Source organism: Halichoerus grypus, chromosome 10 (genome assembly GCF_964656455.1).
Source record: "Halichoerus grypus chromosome 10, mHalGry1.hap1.1, whole genome shotgun sequence".
Classification (NCBI taxonomy): Eukaryota; Metazoa; Chordata; class Mammalia; order Carnivora; family Phocidae; genus Halichoerus; species Halichoerus grypus.
Window position 1 is genome coordinate 38,513,885 of NC_135721.1, and position 20,835 is coordinate 38,534,719.

Genomic DNA, 20,835 nt, shown 5'->3' on the forward strand with positions numbered 1-20,835 from the left:
GCAAGAACAGAGTGAGAGAGAGTGAACACATGCACAGGCTGGGGGGAGGGACAGAGGGACAGGGAGAAGCAGACTCCCCACTGAGCAGGGAGCCCAATGTGGGGCTCGACCCCAGCACCCTGGGATCATGACCTGAGCTGAAGGCAGACGCTTAACCGATTGAGCCACCGAGACGCCCCTGACTGGTTTTTAGTTGTTAACCCAACCTTGCATTCTGGGACAACCCTTACTTGTCATGAGGTGTTACCCTGTCTATATATTTTTTATTTCAGTTGCTCAAGTTTTGTTTAGAATTTTTTTATTAATCAGAGAGAGTGAGCATAAGCAGGGGGAATGGCAGGCAGAGGGAGAAGCAGGCTCCCTGCTGAGCAAGGAGCCCGATGTGGGACTCGATCCCAGGACCTTAGGATCATGACCTGAGCCTAAGGCAGCCGCTTAAGTGGTTGAGCCACTCAGGCATCCCATTTAGAATTTTTTTGCATTTGTGTTTGTGAAGGATACCTCATTTTATTGTGCTTTGCTTTGTTGTACTTCATGGATCTGTGTTTTTTACTCCTCGAAGGTTTGTGGCTACCCTGCATTCAAGCAGTTTTGTATGCTTTTTTCATTTTTCATTGCATTTATTGGTGCCATTTTTCCAGCAGCATTTGCTTACTTCATGTCCGTGTCACATTTTGGTAATTCTCAGAGAATTTCAAACTATTTCATTATTATATTTGTTATGGTGATCTGTGATTAGTGATTACAACTCAAAGCTCAGATGATGGTTAGCATTTTTAGTAATAAAGTATTTTTTAAAAATTCAATTTAGTTAACATACCCAGTTACCCCATCCTCCCACCCACCACCCCTCCAGCAACCCTCAGTTTGTTCCCTATAGTTAAGAGTCTCTTATGGTTTGTCTCCCTCTCTGTTTTTATCTTATTTTTCCTTCCCTTCCCCTATATTCATCTGTTTTGTTTCTTAAATTCCACATATGAGTGAAGCAGTAAAGTATTTTTATTTTTATTTTATTTATTTATTTATTTTAAAGATTTTATTTATTTATTTATAGAGAGAGAGCACAAGTAGGTAGAGTGGTAGACAGAGGGAGAAGGAGAAGCAGGCTCCCTGCTGAGCAGGGAGCCCAATGTGGGGCTCGATTCCAGGACCCTGGGATCATGACCTGAGCCGAAGGCAGACGCTTAACGACTGAGCCACCCAGGCGCCCAGTAAAATATTTTTAAATTAAGGCATGTACACATAGGGGCACCTGTGTGGCTCTGCCAGTTAAGCGTCTGCCTTCGGCTTGGGTCATGATCCCAGGGTCCTGGGCTCGAGCCCCACATCAGGCTCTCTGCTCAGTGGGGAGTCTGCTTCTCCCTCTACCCTTCCCCCCTGCTCATGCTCTCTCTGTCTCACTCTCTCAAATAAGTAAACTCTTTAAAAAAAAAAAAAAAGGCATGTACATAATGCTGTTGCACACTTAATAAACTACAGTGTAGTATAAACATAACTTCTGTATGCACTGGGAAACTCATTTGACTCACTTTGTCATTATAGTCGCTCTATTGTGGTGGTCTGGAACTCAGCCCACAATATCTCTAAGATATGCCTGCATTGATCTGTAGTTTCCTTCTCTTGTAATATCTTTGCCTCGTTTTGGTATCAGGGTAATGCAGGCTTCATAGAATGAGTTGGGAAATACTTCCTCTTCAATATTCTGTAAGTTTGTGTAGTATTGGTATAATTTTTTTCTTAAATGTTTGGTTGAATTAGCCAATGAATCCATCTGAAACTGAACTTTTCTTCATAGGAAGGCTTTTTTAACTAAAATTTCTTTCTAGTACATATAGGGCTCTTCGAGTTATCTGTTTCTTCTTGAATGAGCCTCAGTACTTTGTTTTTTAAAGGAATTTGTCCCATCTCATAAGTTGTTGAATTTATAGGCATAAAGTTATTCATAATATTCCTTTACTATTTTTTTCTATATCTAGAATCTGTAGGTGGGTCAGCTCTCTCATTTCTGATATTGGTGATTTGTGTCTTTTTTTTTTTTTTTTTTAAGTAATCTTTATACCCAATGTGGGGCTTGAACTCTTGACCCTGAGATCAAGAGTCACATGCTCCACTGACTAAGCCAACCAGGTACCCTGATTTGTGTCTTTTTTCTTTTTTCCAATCAGTTTGCTTAGAGATTTATTAGTTTTGCTCTCAAAGAACCAGCTCTCATTGACTTTGTCTATTTTTCTGGTTTCTATTTCATTGATTTCACTTTCATCCTAATTTTTCTTTTCTTCTGTTTACTTTCTGTTTGATTTGCCCTTCTTTGTCTTGTCATTTAAGGTTGAAGCTGGAATCGTTGATATGAGACCTTTTTTCCCTTTTTTTTATATAGGCATTTCATAAATTTTCCCCTTAAATTCTGCTTAAGTAGCATCGCAAGTTATTATGTTGTAGTTTCATTTTCATTCAAATACTTTCTAATTTACCTTTTGATTTCTTTTTGACCCATGAGTTAATTAGAAGTCCATTATTTAGTTTCCACATATTTAAATATTTTCCAGATATCTTTGTTTCGGACTTCCAATCTAATTCCATTGTGGCAAGAGAACATATATTGGGTGATTGGAATCCTTTTAAATTTATTGATGTTTGTGTATGAGGTTATGTTGACTATGGTGTATCTTGGTAAATATTCTGTGTGCCCGTTGTTAAGTGGAGTGCTCTAAAAATGTCAGGGTTGGTTAATAAATAGTTCAAGTCTATTCTGTCTGCTGATCACTGTCCTTCATTGCCTGGTGTCCATTGTCTTGAAAACTGTTGTTTCATGTTCATGTCTGCTTTTGTTGTTTTTGGTGGAAGACTCATCAGGTCACTGTTGCTCTATCTTGGCCAGAAGTGGAAGTCAGTTTAACAGAATAGGTGGGGAATTTTGCAATTTAAGATTAAAATCTAGAAGTATGGATGTTTTAGTTCAAGGAGTGGTAAGCTTTTTCTGTAAAAGCCAGACAGTAAATATTTTAGGCTTTGCAGATCATACAGTCTCTGTTGCAACTACTCAGCACTGCCATCGTAGCTTGGAAGCAGCCATAGACAAAACATAAATGAATGAGCATGACTGTGATCCAATTAACTTTACTTACAAAAACAGGTAGTAGGGCAGATTAGGCCTACAAGCTATAGTTTGCTGACCCCTGACTTAGTTGACCATGTGTATTTGTCTACTTTATTATTTCTATTTATATTATTTTTATTATTTCCGTTTGTCTTTATTTTATAAGCCATCTGAAATTCTTGGAAGTGAATGATTATGTTTTAAGTAATTAAGTGTCCAGAATTTATTAGAATTTTGTTTAAATGTAGGCTGTGTGTTCAAAATAGAACTAAATAGTGGACAAAGAATATATATCTAGAGCCATAAATATGTTGATTCCCTTCAATCTGGGAATCCAGCCAAAGGAAACAATCTGAAATGTAGAAAAAGCTACTTGAAAAAAGTAGTCCGTTACCACTTACAGTGGTGGAAAATTAGAAAAACCTGGATACTAAATTGGTGCTAAGGCAATTGTGGAACATCCATTTGTGAAGATATTTTGTAGCTGTTTAAAATAGTGGTTTTAAAAGACCATGTAGTGAGTGGTCTGGGAAATTTTCTGACCTAATGTTGAAAGCAGAAATTGACTACCGCATTCTATGTGCGGTCACTGTCGCAACTGTGTTAAGCAAGTATGTGAGAAAAAGTGTGGCATGACAAAGATCAGAATGATGGAATAATTTGGTTCATGTTAGGAATAATTTCTTTTTCATTTTATAATGTTTCTGGGCCAGATTACTACTATTGAATTAAATAAAACTAGAGAATAGGCCCAGGTTTTACTTGTGTCACAGTTGAGATTTTTCAGTGTTTCTTCTGAGGTTGCCATAGGCTGTTACTTCTTTGCAAGTAGGTGTAAAAGAGAAGAATGACTGCTCTGCCCGAGAATTTGTTGGTGGCTCAGTCTGATTCTGCAGAGAAAAGCCACGTTTAGAATCAGGAGATAAGGAGCTTAGCTTGGGTAGTCTATTTGTACTGCCCCAGAAAATTAAGTCTTAGGCTCCTTCTCCAGGGCATTTCATGCGGCCTCTTGAGTGCTTTTCTCTCCATTTTAAGAATCTGAGGTCTCAGCATTTGTTGAAAGAGCATATAAAGAAAAAGAATTTGCCTGTCATTTCACATCTCAAGTGTACAGCTCAGTGGATGTTCACAAAGTGAATATAGCTTTGTAAAGTGTCACCCAGATCAGAAGGTTAGAATCTCATCAGCACTCCCAGAAGACCCCTGCAGACCCCTATCCATTTTTACCCCTGCCCAAAGGTAGCCCCTAACCTGACTTCTAACACTACACTATAAGTACGTTTTGTCTTTTTTTTTTTTTTTGAACTTTATATAAATGGAATGGTCAATCATATCTCTATGTAAGTCATTGATGGTATCCTATAATAGGAGTTCATTCGTTTTCATTGCTGTGTAGTATTCCATTATGTAACTATACCATCATATATTTACCCTTTTACTCTTGAACAACATGTGGCTTGTCTTCATTTGGCTATTACAAATAGGGCTACTATCACCATTCTTTTTTTTTTTTTTTTTTTAAAGATTTTATTTATTTATTTGAGAGAGAGAGAAGAGTGTGAGAGGGGGGAGGGTCAGAGGGAGAAGCAGACTCCCTGCTGAGCAGGGAGCCGGATATGGGACTTGATCCTGGGACTCCAGGATCATGACCTGAGCTGAAGGCAGTCGCTTAACCAACTGAGCCACCCAGGTGCCCACCATTCTTGTATATATCTTTTGTTGAACATATATATTCATTTTTGTAGGCTAGATACCAAGGAATCAAATTGCTGAATCATAAGATCTATGGTTTTTTTTTTTTTTAAGATTTTATTTATTTATTTGACAGAGAGAGAGACAGCGAGAGAGGGAACACAAGCAGGGGGAGAGGGAGAAGCAGGCTTCCCGCGGAGCAGGGAGCCTGATGCGGGGCTCAGTCCCAGGACCCTGGGATCATGACCTGAGCCGAAGGCAAATGCTTAATGACTGAGCCACCCAGGTGCCCCTTAACTTGCATTTTCTTAATGACAAGTGAGGTTGAGCACCTCTTCATATGCTTATTGGCCGTTAGAGTATCATCATTTGTGAAGTGCTTTCTATTCCACGCCATTTTCTTACTAATAGGTAAAAGTTGTTTTTTTTTTTTATATATATTCTTGTGTTCGTCCATTGCCAAATTTTTGCCTTTTTACCTAGTGCTATTTTCTAATGATCAGAGCTATTTTATTAATAATTCACCAGTATTTGCCATTCATGGCTAGTCCTATAAAAGTATGACTGTCCTCAGGGCACAAAGGTATACCCCTGTGTTATTGTCTAGTAGCTTTACTGTTTTACTTTCACACTTAGGTCTACTTGTCTGCCTGGAGTTGATATTTATGGGTGTGTATGATATAAGGTAGGGGCTTCCTTTTTTCCCCATATGACTGTCCAGTTAATATAACATCCTTTGTTGAAAAGATCAGCATTTTTCCACTTCTCTTTAGTATCTCCTGTGTCATAAATCAACTAGTCACATACATGTGGGTCTCTCCCTGGACTCTGTTCAGTTCCATTGGTCTGTTTGATTCCATTGTACCGATACCACACTATCTTAATTATTGTAGCTTTATAATACTGATTTCTGATGGTAAAAGTCTCCAGCTTTGTTCTTCAAGACTGTCTTGAATATACTTGGCCCTGTATATTTCCATATAAATTTTAAAATTAGCTTGTAAATTTCCACAAAAATAATACCTGCTAGGATTTTTATTGGGATTACATTGTACCTTTAGATCACTTTAGGGAGAATCAACATATTTACAATATTGAATCTTTCAAATTATAAACAGATTATGTCCTTTGATTATGTAAGTCTTGTACATCTTTCATTAAATTCATTTCTAGGTATTGCTATTATAGATGGTATTGTTTCTTAAATTTTCTAATTATTTACAATTGGGATGTAGAAATACAGTTAATTTGTGTATATTGTCCCTGAATTCACCTTCCTGAATTCAGTTATTAGATCACTGCCTTTCAAATTCTTTTTAACCGTAGAAGTAACAGAAGTTTATTGTTAAACAAAAACACAGTAATGTGAAAGGAAAAAGGAAAAATTCCCTCCTTCCCCAACCCTACTCTCCATGTCCACACATACTCTCATAGAAAGTAATTAAGAATGGGATATTATACCTGCTCAGGAGAACCATGAATCATGATTAAATTTGACAATCAGTTTTGAGCTTATATTTTAAACCTCTGTATCCATGACGTCCTCGTACCTGAGGCATGAATTTTCCTGACCACCAGGTACATGGACCTTTTTTGACTGGTTTTTAACATGGCTTACTTTGAATGAGCCACCAGGCCTTCCAAAGGGAATTCCATTCTTTCAAGCAGTCTGTATTTTTAATTTGGACCACCCTGACACACTCTGAATATGGCAGGAAGTTCATTTAACTGCCTTCATGTGCTAGGTTAACAGGCAGGACCTTTCTTAAAATTGCTTTGTGATGGGGCTCCTGGGTGGCTCAGTCATTAAGCGTCTGCCTTCAGCTCGGGTCATGATCCCGGGGTCCTGGGATCGAGCCCCGCATTGGGCTCCCTGCTCAGCAGGAAGCCTGCTTCTTCCTCTCCCACTCCCCCTGCTTGCGTTGCCTCTCTCGCTGTGTCTCTCTCTCTGTCAAATAAATAAATAAAATCTTTAAAAAAAAATTGCTTTGTGATGTATTTAGTTAACTTAATGACATATTGTAGGGCTCATTCTGTATCCGAACACGTAGATCCACGTCATTCTTTAACCCATTCTGTGTTGTATCCAATGATGTGGATATACCATAGATGATTTAACTGGCTTTCTTTTGGCAGACTTTTACATTGTAAACTGGTTTTTACTATTTTACCTAGTGCTGTAGTGAGTACCCACTCATGTTTATTATATTCGTGCACTTCTTGTGGTTTGTATTTGAGAGGAGTTCCTAGCAGTGTGATTGCTGAGTCAAAGGGTATATACATTGCAAAACTTTTTTTTTAAGAAATCCTTTTAACTTTTAAAACATTTTTAAAGTTCAGTAGAGTCTTAGTATAAAAAAATTCATTTATAATTCTCCTAGATACTGCTTCACAGTATCTCATAGATACTACCCTTCACAGTTTAAGAGAACGTTGCAGATGGTCTTTTCTCCCTAGCGTAATAGTTTATGACCAGAAAGTAAATTAAACATTTCTAGAATGTTATTGCAGGAAGAGGCTTAAAATCCTCTTGTCTGACTCCTATGTTTTTCTTACTGAGATATGATTCATATTTAACATAAAATTTATGATTTTTAAAAGGGTATAATTCAGTGATTTTTAGTATGTCTGCTGTGATGCACAACAATCACCATAGCCAATTCCAGCACATTTCCATCATCCCTAAAAGAAACACTGTACCTCTTATCATCAGTCCCAATTCCTCCCTCCCTCATTCCCAGGCAATCACTTTCTGTCTCTATGGATTTGCCTATTTTGGACATTTCATGTACATGATATCATACAACATGTAGCCTTTTGTGACTTGCTTCTTTTACTTAATATAATACTTTCAAAATCCACTCATGTTGTAGCATGAACAGTACTTCATTCCTTTTTATGGCTGGATGATATTCCACTGTATAGAAATACTCATTTTGTTTGTCAATTGATAAATGGATAATTTAGGTTGTTCCCTTCTGTGATTATTATAAATAAAGCTGCCATGTATATTCATGTACCAGTTTTTGTGTGAATATGTATTTCAGTTCTCTTGGCTAAGAGTGGAATTGCTGGGTCATATGGTAATGCTATTTTTAACTTTTTTTGAGGAACTACCAAACTGTTTTCCAAAACAGCTATACCATTTTATATTCCTACCAGCAATGCATGGGCATTCTAGTTGCTCCACATTCATACCAATGCCTTCCTTTCTTTCTTTCTTTCTTTCTTTCATCTTAGTGGGTGTGAAGTGGTATCTCGTTGTGATTTTGATTTGTATTTACCTAATGACTAATGATAGTGAGCATTTTTTCATTTGCTTACTAGCCATTTGTACTATCTTCTTTGGGGGAGTATTTATTCAGGCCCTTTGTCCATTTGGTAATTGGGCTGTTGTCTTTTTATTGTTGAGCTCTAGGAGTTCTTTATATATCCTAGCTATTAGATCTGTAATACGTAGATATTTTGCAAATATTTTCTCCCATTCTATGGGTTGTCAATTCTTTTTTTTTTTTTTAAAGATTTTATTTATTTATTTGACAGAGAGAGACACAGCAAGAGAGGGAACACAAGCAGGGGGAGGGGCAGAGGGAGAAGCAGGCTCCCCGCCGAGCAGGGAGCCCGATGTGGGACTCGATCCCAGGACTCTGGGATCATGACCTGAGCTGAAGGCTGCCGCTTAACCGACTGAGCCACCCAGGTGTCCCCTCAGTTCTTAGTCTCTGTAGCCTTTCCTTCTTTGGCACCCACCAGACAGTCAAAGCTATTTGGGAGGATGTTGCTGACTGTGTGTAATAATTGTCTATTTTGATGTGGCCTGAAGATGAGAGAAGGATGCCTCTGAAGAGTGTTCTTCAACCTTTGCCTCAGTGCTGGCACAGACACCATGTTGGGGCTGACCTCTGGCAGAGGGCAGCATTGTGACCCCCACCAGCTCTCAACCCCACTGTCGTTGCTTTTACTTTTTTACTACATACTCAGATCTTTCTCTGCTGTGACCCCCCAGCAGTTTACTTTTTTCTTCTCCTTCCTTTGCTCTATTCAAGGACTTAATCTTCAGGTCTAGAAGATTGTTCACTTTAAGAATTATTTTAGGAGGTGTGCCTGGGTGGCTCAGTCGGTTAAGCATCTGCCTTCAGCTCAGGTCATGATCACAGGGTCCTGGGTTTGAGCCCTGAGTGGGGCTTCCTGCTTAGCGGGGGGTCTGCTTCTCTCTCTCCCTCTGCCCCTCCCTACCGCTTATGTGCGCTCTCGCTCACTCGCTCTCTCAAAAAGAAAAAAATTATTTTAGGGCATAAGAATGCCAGTGAAGTTCTTTTTTTTTTTTTCTTTTTCTTTTTTTCTTTTATTATGTTATGTTAATCACCATACATTACATCATTAGTTTTTGATGTAGTGTTCCATGATTCATTGTTTGCGGGCAGTGAAGTTCTTAATGGTATATGTTTGTTTCTGTTCCTAAGCCCCCTCCTAAGCCATGTAAGTGAAAAAAAACTGAGATCAACTTGTCTCACAGAGGTAGAAATGTCTGTTTTTCTTATTCCACCCACAGATCATCAGAGTGGAGTTTTCTGGCTTTTCAGGATGAACAGGGACAGGAGGTCCTAAAAGGGAACTCCTCAGCTTTTCTCCCCACAATCAGCATTATCTTTTTTTTCTTTCCAGGTTGTGTCAACACTGCTCATAAACATAATCCCAGAGGACCACATACCACTGAGCTTATCGGGAAAGGCGAAGATCAACGGCAAAGCCTGGGTGCAGGAGTCCCCTCGGCCTGTTCCTGGCTTTAACCCTGACTCCATGTGCGAGTCCCAGGTATGGCTGCCTAGCTGTGCGGGTTGGAGACATCTAGTCCCAGGTTTAGACAAATCAATTTAAAACAGAGACAGAGAAAGGAAGAATCAGGTGTCATGGTTCAAAATAGAGGGTGTCATGCTCAAGGTGGTGTCCCTTTAGTTTTAGAAAGGGTCAGAGTTGATCACTTAGCATTTGACCCTCCATATAAACCTCACAACCCACTTGTGGAGCAGAAGGCCTCTGGACTCAATTCTGCAAAACTTGGAAATTCGGAACCTGTGTTTTCCCTTGAGACCCCTGAGTGGCTCAAGCTCACAGATCTGCTGTGAGGTTCCACACCTTCCGGCTCCATGCCTCAGGAACCAGGCCTCGGGGCAGAGCACTCCTGCAAGCGAGCAAGATGGTGGCCCCACACTAAAGACTTCCAAGGCCTTGAGTCCCCAACTCATAAGTGCTTTGTCACAGGGTCTAGCAGACATTCCATTTAGAACTGAAGTTGCCACTTTTCTTTCCCTTTAGAGATCATATGCTTAATGTGTGCTACATTATGTGGCTAGCAGTCCTTCCTTTAATTAGCTTCTGATGCTTTAACCCAACTTTGGAAAGTACAAATGCCTTAAAAGATGTTAGAAAGGTTGGGGCGCCTGGCTGGCTCAGATGGTTAAGTGTCTGCCTTCGGCTCAGGTCATGATCTCCAGGTCCTGGGATCAAGCCCCACATCGGGCTCCCTGCTCAGCGGGGAGTCTGCTTCTCCCTCTTCCTCTGCCTCTCCCCACTGCTCGGGCTCTCTCTCTCACTCTGTATCTCTGTCTTAAATGAATAAATTTAAAAAAAAAATTCTTTAAAAGATGTTAAAAAGGTTATGTTGTTCTTACTTCTAGAGTCCAAGGGAGGGAGCACCTAGGCCAACGTCGTGGTTATGGAGTTTATACTCTAGATGCTCTCATTTCTAGTCACAAGGTCCTTGAAAAGGGTAGTTGACCTCAAGTCAGTATGGGTGGGGTTGTGGTGCAGGGGGACATGTAAACAGCGAAATGTTCGTGCACGTGTGGGTGTGTGTGGGGGTATAGTCCCTAGAAAAAAATAATTAAAAAATATTGGTCTAGGGCGCCTGGGTGGCTCAGTCGTTAAGCGTCTGCCTTCGGCTCAGGTCGTGATCCCAGGGTCCTGGGATCGAACCCCGCATCGGGCTCCTGCTCAGCGGGAAGCCTGCTTCTCCCTCTCCCACTCCCTCTGCTTGTGTTTCCTCTCTCGCTGTCTCTCTCTCTCTGTGTCAAATAAATAAATAAAATCTTAAAAAAAAAAAAAAATATTGGTCTATGTCCTCATTTCCTTTATTTAGATAAAAGTATATTCCATTTATACCCTACATCTTTATTTTTTTGTTGTTTTTTATTTCAAGTGTTTATAATTCTATTCAGTATAGTGTAATATTAGTTTCAGGAGTAGAATTTAGTGATTTGTCACTCCCTGCATCTTTCTTTCCATCCAGGACTTGAAGCAGGTTACCGTGGAGGGACATACACAATAAGGTTAATAAAACACAGAGAAAGGAGGGGGTGGCTCACACAGGAGGTGTCACCTCCATTCCAGCATTGGTGGCTGTCTCCTCCACAGGTGATCATCAGAGAAGGGGAGCTGCTCTGTGGGGTGCTGGACAAGGCGCACTACGGGAGCTCCGCCTATGGCCTGGTCCACTGCTGCTATGAGATCTATGGCGGGGAGACCAGCGGCAAGGTTCTCACCTGCCTGGCCCGCCTCTTCACCGCCTACCTTCAGCTCTACAGAGGTTTCACCTTGGGTGAGTACTAGACGAGTGGTCCCGGGGCCCCCCTCTCTCCTGGCCAGCACGCCCATTGGGATGTCTCCCTGACTCTACTAGCAGCTTCTGGGGCGATGGACAGGCTCCTTCTATACCTATGTCCTCTCTTGGCTGCCAACAACACGTCACAGACCTGGTCCTTCTCTGTGCTTGCCACCCCTCCGCCACAGCCAGCATTTTGTCACGCTCCTCAGTCCCCATTCCATTCTCCACCCTAGCCTGTATGGTTTTCTGTCCCTGAGACTGATTTTTCACACTCGAACCCACCTCCATTCTCTCCTATAAATGTGCTTCCAGAATGCCCTGGGCACTCTGCCCTCCACAAGTAGGCCTTCCCTATTGTCAGAACTGCCCACACCTCCCCATACAGCAGGGGCATCAGCATGTTGGGGCAGACCTTCGGGGTGATCCTAACAGAGGAAGAGGAACTGCCTTTTTTCCTCCCTGGAAATGAGCACACACCATTCTAGCAAGTTGGCCTTGAGAAAGACAGCAAGTGTGCTGTTACTTTCTGAGCCCTTCTGCAGTGTTCTGGTGAGGAGCAAGTGACCTGCTGCATGTTGAGCATGAGCCACAACAAGTGTTGGAATTGTCTAGTTCTTAGTACTCCTAGGACCTTGCTTTGCAGACTTTCTCGTGTGCAGACATGGTGGCAATCCCACCGTGGGGCCCCTGGGCCTGCTTCAGCTGGGGCTTGTTCACCTGCCTGCAGTGGGGCCTGTGTAGTTACAGGATATATGTGAATTGTGGAAAAGTAAAAATAAGCACAGACACGATAGTAGTTGAAAGTCACCCAGCATTCGGTCATCAGAGATGACCATTAATATTGATTTGATGTGTGTCTTTCTAGACCCGCCAATATAAACACATACAGAAAAAAGTGAGATCCTACCCTACATGGTTTGGTAATCTTTTCCTCCCCATTATGGAATGTATTTACAAATGTTCTTTTGTAAATGTCCTAAGAGAAGCCTACATCCTCAGGTCTGGGGCTACAGATTATTCTAGTTGTGTACTGTACCACAGTTTATTTAACCAGTTCCTGTAATTAAACATTTAGGCTATTTCCTGGTTTTCACTTTATTGTGAAGAGGGCCCTTGAACAGTTTATGAAAAGTAGAGGAAGATGCCACACCCGGATCATGATGAGGACCACACCCAACAAACCAAGCCATGCCTGCAGCTCTGCTTAGCCCATGGTACAAAGAGCAATCAGCCCGCGAGGGCAAAGGCCTTCCAGAGACCACAAGACTGAGAAAGGGAGCAGGACCAAGCTGGACACAGCTCTGGGGAAAGGGCGGGCTAGAGAAGTCGCCTTTGCTCCAGCCTTTACAGCCAGGGGTCAGTGAAGGGACAGCAAGGAGGCCTGGAGCTGACCCCATGGAAGCACCCGCTTTTGTGATGATGGCTTCTTCACAGAGGGACTGTCTCTTTCCCCTCCTGCTCGTACCTGTTCTTTAGGGCCCCTCAAGCCTCCAGGATGTGGCATTGGGAATTCCAGATATTTTAGCTCAGCTTCTAAACAGTGCAGCTCTTGATTTTTCTTCCCATGCAGATCTTGGCTGAGGGACTTCTAGAGTCCAGTAGCACTCACACATATGGACAGGAAATAGTTAATGTCACCCAGACTCAGGTGTGTGCCTGCGCACCCATACTCACAGCTAGAGAGCGGGGGCCCTGTGACGTGTGCCTTCTGGGAATCAAAACCAGGCTGTTCTTTCCCTCCCTCTCTTCCTTCCCCGTTTTTCATCAGGAACCTCGTCTTCACCCCTAGCCCATTCATCCAGTGTGTGTTCATAGAGCTGCTGGCTAAGAGCATAGGTTTGTGACTTGGCCCTGGATTTACTTGCTACCCACGTAACATATGGCAGGTAGATCAAGCTTGAGCCTTCATTTGACCATGTGTAAAATGGGGATTAGGATGCTCGGCCTGTGAGAAGCACTTCAGAGATGGTGGCAGTCTCTTACTAGTGAGGTTACAGGGACAGGTCAGGCCCGGTCCCACCCACGCTTGTCTGTCTCACTTCACAGGGGTGGAAGACATTCTGGTTAAGCCGAAGGCAGATGTGAAGAGACACAGGGTCATCGAAGAGTCCGCGCACTGCGGGCCGCGGGTGAGGAGGGCCTGGGAGGCTACAGCCTGCGGCAGAGGGTCGGGTCTCCCACGGGACAAAACCCACACCCTCCTCCCATGGCTCCTGCCTCCGACGTGTGCCTTTTCTCCTCCTAGGCTGTCAGGGCTGCGTTAAACCTGCCAGAAGCCGCTTCATGTGATGAGGTCCGAGGCAAATGGCAGGATGCCCATCTGGGCAAAGACCAGAGGGATTTTAACATGATTGATCTGAAGTTCAAGGAGGAAGTGAACCATTACAGCAATGAGATTAACAAGGTTAGTCCAGCAGTGTGTGCACTTATCACCACCATTTTGAATGCTGGTTTTTTAAAAAATTACATTTTGCTTCTCACTTGGGGCCCTGTGGAGCAATTTGGCTGTTCGACAGCTAAGTAGGTGAGATGTGAGGTGGGACGTGTAGAATTCATCCTTTTGAAGAGCCAAGGGCTTTGTTCTCTTGCCCAGTTAATGCTGAGAGGGAATGCCTTGCACTCCTTTTTCTTTTTTAAATGTTTGTGTTTGGGGGCGACTGCGTCGAAGGGGAGTGAAGGGTTCCTCTGGGGCCACTGTTGAGTGAGGGAGCAAAGTGAAGGACCAAAACCACCACAGCTGCATGCTGTACAGCGGAGCCGGGGTGAAGGTGTGGGTTCAGATCCTGCCTCGGCCATGCACTTGCTGTGTGACTTTGGGCAAGTGATGTAATCAGTCTGTGCTTTGGTTTACTCTCCTGGAGGTAGGGATATGAGGAGCACCTACCTCACAGGGTTGCTGAGAGGATTAAGGAGCTTGGCACGGTGGGAGCACTCTGGAAGTTCTCCAGAGTCCCTGGCTACTTTTCCACTAAGCCGGTTCTCGTGCAACTGTGAAAGGAGAGGGAAGTCCCTGGACAGGCCAAGACCACAGCCTGGGCTCTGCACCTTCTTGCCCCAGAACTGGGGAAGAGGAGAGGGGGAGGCAAGGCCAGTGCTCAGCAAGAGTCAGCGTTGGCCTGGTGTCCTCTTCACTGGCTCTCGGCTTCCCTTAGACTGCCAAGACCGCAGACCTCTCGTTGTCCTTGAGAGATTTTCTTCAGAGGAGCCTTCCCAGCACCTCTCAGAGAACTGGGAGGCTCAGCTTCCAGGCTTGACTGAGAACGCTGGGGCGTTGTCTGAGAAGCATCTCAGGATTGCTTCTTATCCCTCCAGCTCCTCTCTTCCCACCCCCCACCCCCCCACACACACACCTCTCCTGTGTTGGTCTGGGTCTCTGCATCCCTAGGCAGAGGCTTAAATAGACTGGGAGCCAGGGTCTCCTCAGGCTCCACCTAGAGGGCTTTGCTCACGTCTGCTGGCCTTGGAGCCAAGGCCAGGCTCCCACGTGGTGCTTGGGCAGCACGTTGGTAAATGTGAGTGTGACACGGACACTGGTCCTCACTGCCAGGGGTGCAGGAACCGAGGCCATGTCTGCTGGGCAGATTCATAGGGGTACACCTCAGATTTTCTTTTTAACATGCTCCTTTATGGGATCACAGACTGGATATGCTGGCCCCTCTGGTTCTCCCTTTTTGTTCCCATTTGCCAGTGACAAGAGCCTCAGGCTTCTTGGCAGAGGGTGTCAGAAGAGTGCAGCTTGTGGGGCCATCATTTGTTAGACTTCTCTCTAGGGGTTCTAGCAAAAGGATCGTTGCCAAATGAGACTTCTTACCTCGAGTGGGATTTGGCACTTATCTCTGGATAAATAGTCTGAGTTTATTGCTTCCGCATCCTGGGTTTATCTTGTGATTTGGGATTACCTTGGGATTTCAAAAGGGAGTGAAGTCACTGACTTGCTGTGTTTATTTAATCTGCAGGCATGCATGCCATTTGGCCTGCACAGACAGTTCCCAGAAAACAACTTGCAGATGATGGTGCAGTCTGGAGCCAAAGGTTCAACTGTGAACACCATGCAGGTGGGAGCAAAGGCGGGCTGGCTGGTTTGCCAGAAGGGTGGGGTGATGGCAGGAGGCAATTTTCAGATTTCTTTCTGATTTTGAAAGGATCTACATTCCATATAAACTGTGGCAAGTACTACAAAACATAAAAGCATATAGAAATCAGTACAGGAGGTAACCACTGTTAACACATCAACATTAGCAACAAACACAGATATGAACGTGTGCGTGTGTGTCACCGGTCTTACCTGAGATCCTGTCATGGTCTGCTTTTTATATTTATCGTTCTATTATCAGCATCATCCTAGAGGTTTCTTATCCCTGATTTGAGGCCCATTACGTCCTCAGATGGTTGCTGTGCTATTGCAGCGTGTTCACAGATGTTAATATTTCTTCTTAAAGTCCTGAGGACCGTGGTGAGTGTAGAGCAATACAGGAATGGGCTTAAAAGGCTGAACACCACAATCAGGAAGCCCCCTTGACTGAAGTGAAATCCAGACACATGGCTGTCCCCTCACCCCCATGAATATTAGGTGCTTTTATTCTCTTTTGGCCTTAGAATTTAAGGATCACAATAAATTCCTTTTTCTTGCAGGCCTCAGTTTCTCCATTAGGGCCCTTCGGTCCCTTCCAAGTAGAACGTGATGATTCTGAAACACGGCTTCTTTTACCAACATAGCCCATTTACAGCTGACCCCAGACATGTCAAATCTTGATCAGTCAACAAAAGGAAAACACAGTTCTTTTCTTGAATCATGAGCTCCTCTGGTTCATTTGAAAATGTAGGTCGGCCTTCAAAAACCAGTTTTCACGCAGCTTTTCTTCCAGAGCAGGACTTCCCTCCTCTGCCAGGACAGAGCTTTAACACACGTGTGGATCTTGAGTTTGCTTTGGGCTTCCTTTCTTCCAGATCTCATGCCTGCTGGGCCAAATCGAATTGGAAGGTCGGAGACCCCCCTTGATGGCATCTGGCAAGTCATTGCCCTGCTTTGAGCCTTATGAGTTCACCCCCAGGGCCGGCGGTTTCGTCACTGGCAGATTCCTCACTGGCATCAAGCCTCCTGTATGTATTTTGGGTTTTCTTCGTGTCTCTTCTCATTGCCAGGCTCAATGGTAGGAGGCCCGTGACCTTTACCAACAACTTTGAGCAAGGACTATTGAGTAATAAATGTCAAGTCATTTGTTGCTTACTCACAAGACCCTATGACCCCTGAGGACCCTGTTGTGTTCACCATTGTAATGCCCAAGCTCTCACAAGGCCTGGCATGTAGTGCTCAGTGTTTGCTGAGAAATGAAAAGATGAGTAAGACCAATCCCAGCTCCACCTTTTCTTGCCCTGTCCCTCTCGAAACCATTTCTCAGCTACTTTGAAGGCAGCTAGAGAAGGGGATGCCCTTCACCAGGGTGCTCTCCGTTGCCAAAAGGAACGTCACAGAGATTGGTTTCACGAACCCCCACCAAGAGCACCTCCCATGGCTCCTCCTTCACAGTGGGGAAATCGAGTAGCTGTGCCAAATGTCTACACTTGATCTTAGCCAAAAGGCCGAGAAGCGATTGTGCCAAATGTCTAGTTCTTCCTTGGTCAACAGCAGACTTCTCCCCTAAGAAAAAGATTTTCTCCTCATATTTGTCAGAAATGGAATTTTGGATGTTAGTACTTTCTGTTCCTTGGTTAGTGCATCTCTCTGCAAGATCACACAACTAAGACCAGGTTGTGAACAGGACCGGCCCTTGGTTTCAAGGCCACCGACTGCTTCGAGGGCACCTCGTCAGTCCCACACGGGCTCTCCAGTGATCACCCATGGCCTCTGGCAAAGGATGGAGGAGAGAGGATCTAGACCAGAACTTTCTGAACTCTGGTTGTGACCCCTAGTGAATCATAAGAGCACTGTAATAGATAGTGACTGGCATTTCTTTGATGTTTTATTACCAAGTAAGGGATGGGATAGTTTCATAAAGTTCTCGTTTGAGTTTTCTGTCTATGTGCACGTGTGCATATACATTTGCTGAGGACTACTGCAAGTGTATTCTTTACGGTGGGTGAGTGAAAACGTTTGGAAAGCACTGTGCCCCCGGTGACGCTGTGGGGGGCAGAATTCAGGGATATGGGCTGAATGGAGGAGTGATGAGGCCCCGGTGCCGTTTCCATTTGGAAAGTGGGGTGTGGGGCATGGGGTGGAATGCCCGAGTGCCGGGAGAGCCCCTGGCTCCTGTACACAGGCTCCGCTTGCCCCTGTGCTCTCGGGCAAGGGAGGACAGGCAGCCACGGGGGAGGGCGAAGTCCCCGGGCCAACGGGCCCCGTCAGAGCCGGGGGCCGCAGGAGCTCAGACACGGCTGCTTCCGGAAGCGCCCCATCCTCACTGGCATCTCTGGGGCCTGGCCCCACCTCTCCCACAGGAGTTCTTCTTTCACTGCATGGCCGGGCGAGAGGGTCTAGTGGACACTGCTGTGAAAACCAGCCGCTCCGGCTATCTCCAAAGGTAAAAAGCACCTGCTCTGTCACCCCCGTCATCTTTTACATTGTCATTGACAGTTCACTTACAGTGCCTTTGGATGAAAAAACTTTTTAAAAACTGCCATGGGCGGCCGGAGACAGAAAATAGTGAATATTCTTCCCCTTCTAACTGATTGGTAGAGCGTGAGCTCGGAGGTTTATGCAGAGGGCTCCTGTGTTCTGCAGGTGCATCATTCCCACCCCCCTCGCTTCCCCAGGGGAAGTTATGGATCCGGGGAAAGGCCTTGAGCAGTGAGGAGCTCGTCCTCTGCCCTAGGAGAGCTCAGCATCTGGGACAGTGCAGAGAGGGTTCCAGGCCCAGGGGCCCTGCCTGTGAGTGTAATTAGTGTTACTGTCTCTCCAGATGCAGGTGTCACATCGGGGTGTCCCGGCCCACACCTGCTTGTTTTCTATCCTCCCTGGGAGGAAAGGGAATAAGTAGCCACTCTCACTAGCCCGTTGGGGCAGGTGGGGGGGAATTACAATTAAAACTGAACAAGGCCTAACTCCACAGTGCCCGGCAGGACAGGATGGCAGGTCCCTATGCCCCAGCCTCCCCTCTTCTGGAGTGCAGTGTGGGGAAGCTCACCTTGGGGAGTTTGGGCCAGCATTCTTCATGAACCCAGAGAACCTGTGCTGGGAGAAGTGGTGGTAGGAAATGAGGAGATGGCAACAAGAAATCCCCATGCCTCTCGGGCGTGGCGTGAAGTCCCGTTCTCTGGGAACTCGGGTGACTACTGCACAGGGAGGGAGAGCTGCTCTATCCTGCCCTCAAAGGTTTCCCTGTCTGCTCCAGCCCTGTCCTCTCTCCTGCTTCTGTGTTCCAGAGTCCCCAAAGCTGCATCCCGTGCTTTGGTCCCCTCCCCCCTGACTCCCAAGGCTGCAGCCCACAGGGTTGGGCTAGGAAAGGGAAGGGCAGGTTTGGGGTGGACAAGCCTAGGTGGCTGGTTGGTGGGGAGCCGGTACAGCTCGGTGAGTTCCCCTCTCAGGAGCATGGATCACATGGCCATTTCCTTCCATGAGCAGGGGTTACCATCCCACCTCCCATTTCTTAAACCACTCAACAATACATGTGTAATGTAGAAAAAGCTAAAAAACAAATGACCAAATAAGTCTGGCGTTGGGGGATCCCTGTGTGGGGTGGGAGTCCCTGAGACCAATTAAATGCAGTGCAGGAAGGAGGAGGAGGTATGGGATCCTGCTTGGAAGAGTGGCAGCCACTGGGGCAAAGGGCACAAGCCTCCGCAGGATCCACCTGCCAGTGGGGGGTTGGGGTGGAGAGGTCACGTACAGGGCTTCAGGGCAGGTTGGATTGGAGGGGGCCAGCCCGGCTGTGGTGGAGTTCCAGCCAGACGTCAGAAGCCTGCCCCCCCAAGGGTGGTGATGGAAAGGAAGAAGCAGCTGGGGCGAAGACAGAGCCACTGGCTGAAATGCAGGAAGACGAGGCAGGGAGGCGGCAGATAGACCTGGCTGAGCTCACAGGCCTGAGTGGCAGCACAGGGGCACGGTGGACAGAGAGGAGAGAGAAGACGTGGGTGGTGGGAGGTGTCAGCAGCAGGATATTCAAGTAGCCATATGCAGTGCACCTCCTGACAAGGCCTGCTGGCCAGGAGAGGCCTGGACGTGCAGCCTTGCAGGGCCATAGCCGGTGCTGAGAGCCGAAGCTCCGTGGGCAAGGGGCAGAGCAGAGGGCACAGCCAGCACTCCGGCAGTTTCAGCACCGACTTTGCCAGACCCTGGGCTGGGGGCCAAGAAGACGGTGGTGACTAACACTGAGGTGTGCTAACCTTGGAGCCTGGGGGAGCAGTGGCAACTAGAAAACCTCCTGTTAAGGTGGCAGGAAGAGACTGAGGCAGAATGGCCAGAGGTAGGCTAAGGAGCCAGCGCCGGGTAGCAGGGAGAGAGGTTGAGGGAGACAGCTGACCACTGGGAACACTGGAAGAGGGCACCAGGTTAGGGTTAGCACATCAGCATTTAGTTCCCAATGTCCCCTTCGTTTCCCTGGCAAATCTCTGGACTAACCACGTGGGGAAGCACTGGGTGGGTGGACAGCCCTCCTGCCTTACCTGCCTTGTGGACCTAAAGATTCTGTCCTTGGGGAGCTGGTTGATGCGGGACAGTGAAAGGCAGGCAGCAGCCCCAGCTGCGGGGGCTGGACACGAGACCCAGGGCCCAGGAGTGGCGGCGGGGCTCTCAGTCACACGGCTGCAGCCTCCTCCTCCCAAGGAACCAGGAGGAAGTGCAGCCCCTGTTCCAGAGCTGCTGTAGCTCAGAGCCTGGGGCATGGGAGCCTCGCTCGGCTGCCTGCACAGCAGTGGTCCCCCTTTCCACCGTCCACTGCCCTGGTCTCCGTACAGGTGCATCATCAAGCACTTGGAGGGGCTGGTCGTCCAGTATGACCTGACCGTCCGCGACAGTGATGGCAGCGTGGTACAGTTCCTGTACGGGGAGGACGGCCTGGACATCCCCAAGACGCAGTTCCTGCAGCCCAAGCAGTTCCCCTTCCTCGCCAGCAACTACGAGGTAGCAGGCCCAGCCCGGCGCCTAGGGCTGGTGGGGCCCCGAGCTGCGCGGTGTGGTGAGAGTGAGTGCTCCACAGCAGAGTGGGGAAGGGTTATAAAGCCCCATTCGATGCTTTGAAGCACTTGACGTTTTCACACCCACTCTGGGGGCGCTCGTCACATGAGATGGCAGAGAGCACGCGCGCTGCTGGAACACCAGCTACCATCTGGGGTGCTGCGTGCTGGGCCCAAGCTGCGGTGCACTGTGGATACCGCCTGCTTTTATCCTCGCCACAGCCTGGGGGAGTAGGTGCTCTCCTGTCCCTCCTACAGCGGAGGCAACGAGGAGCGGAGCGCGCGCGCCTAGCTGGTGTGTGGCAGAGCGTGGGTTCGCACGCAGGCCTCGCTG

General features: G+C 46.2%; 1 protein-coding gene across 1 annotated transcript in view; it reads left to right on the plus strand.

Annotated features, from left to right (window-relative positions):
* POLR1A (RNA polymerase I subunit A) overlaps nucleotides 1-20,835 on the plus strand; it is a 72,721-nt gene that overhangs the window by 33,995 nt on the left and 17,891 nt on the right. Inside the window, exons 15-22 of the mRNA XM_036076181.2 lie at nucleotides 9,455-9,604; nucleotides 11,204-11,387; nucleotides 13,440-13,522; nucleotides 13,639-13,797; nucleotides 15,350-15,448; nucleotides 16,341-16,493; nucleotides 17,829-17,911; nucleotides 20,283-20,448. Coding sequence (XP_035932074.2) covers nucleotides 9,455-9,604; nucleotides 11,204-11,387; nucleotides 13,440-13,522; nucleotides 13,639-13,797; nucleotides 15,350-15,448; nucleotides 16,341-16,493; nucleotides 17,829-17,911; nucleotides 20,283-20,448 — 1,077 coding nt within the window. The remainder of the gene's footprint in view (nucleotides 1-9,454; nucleotides 9,605-11,203; nucleotides 11,388-13,439; nucleotides 13,523-13,638; nucleotides 13,798-15,349; nucleotides 15,449-16,340; nucleotides 16,494-17,828; nucleotides 17,912-20,282; nucleotides 20,449-20,835) is intronic.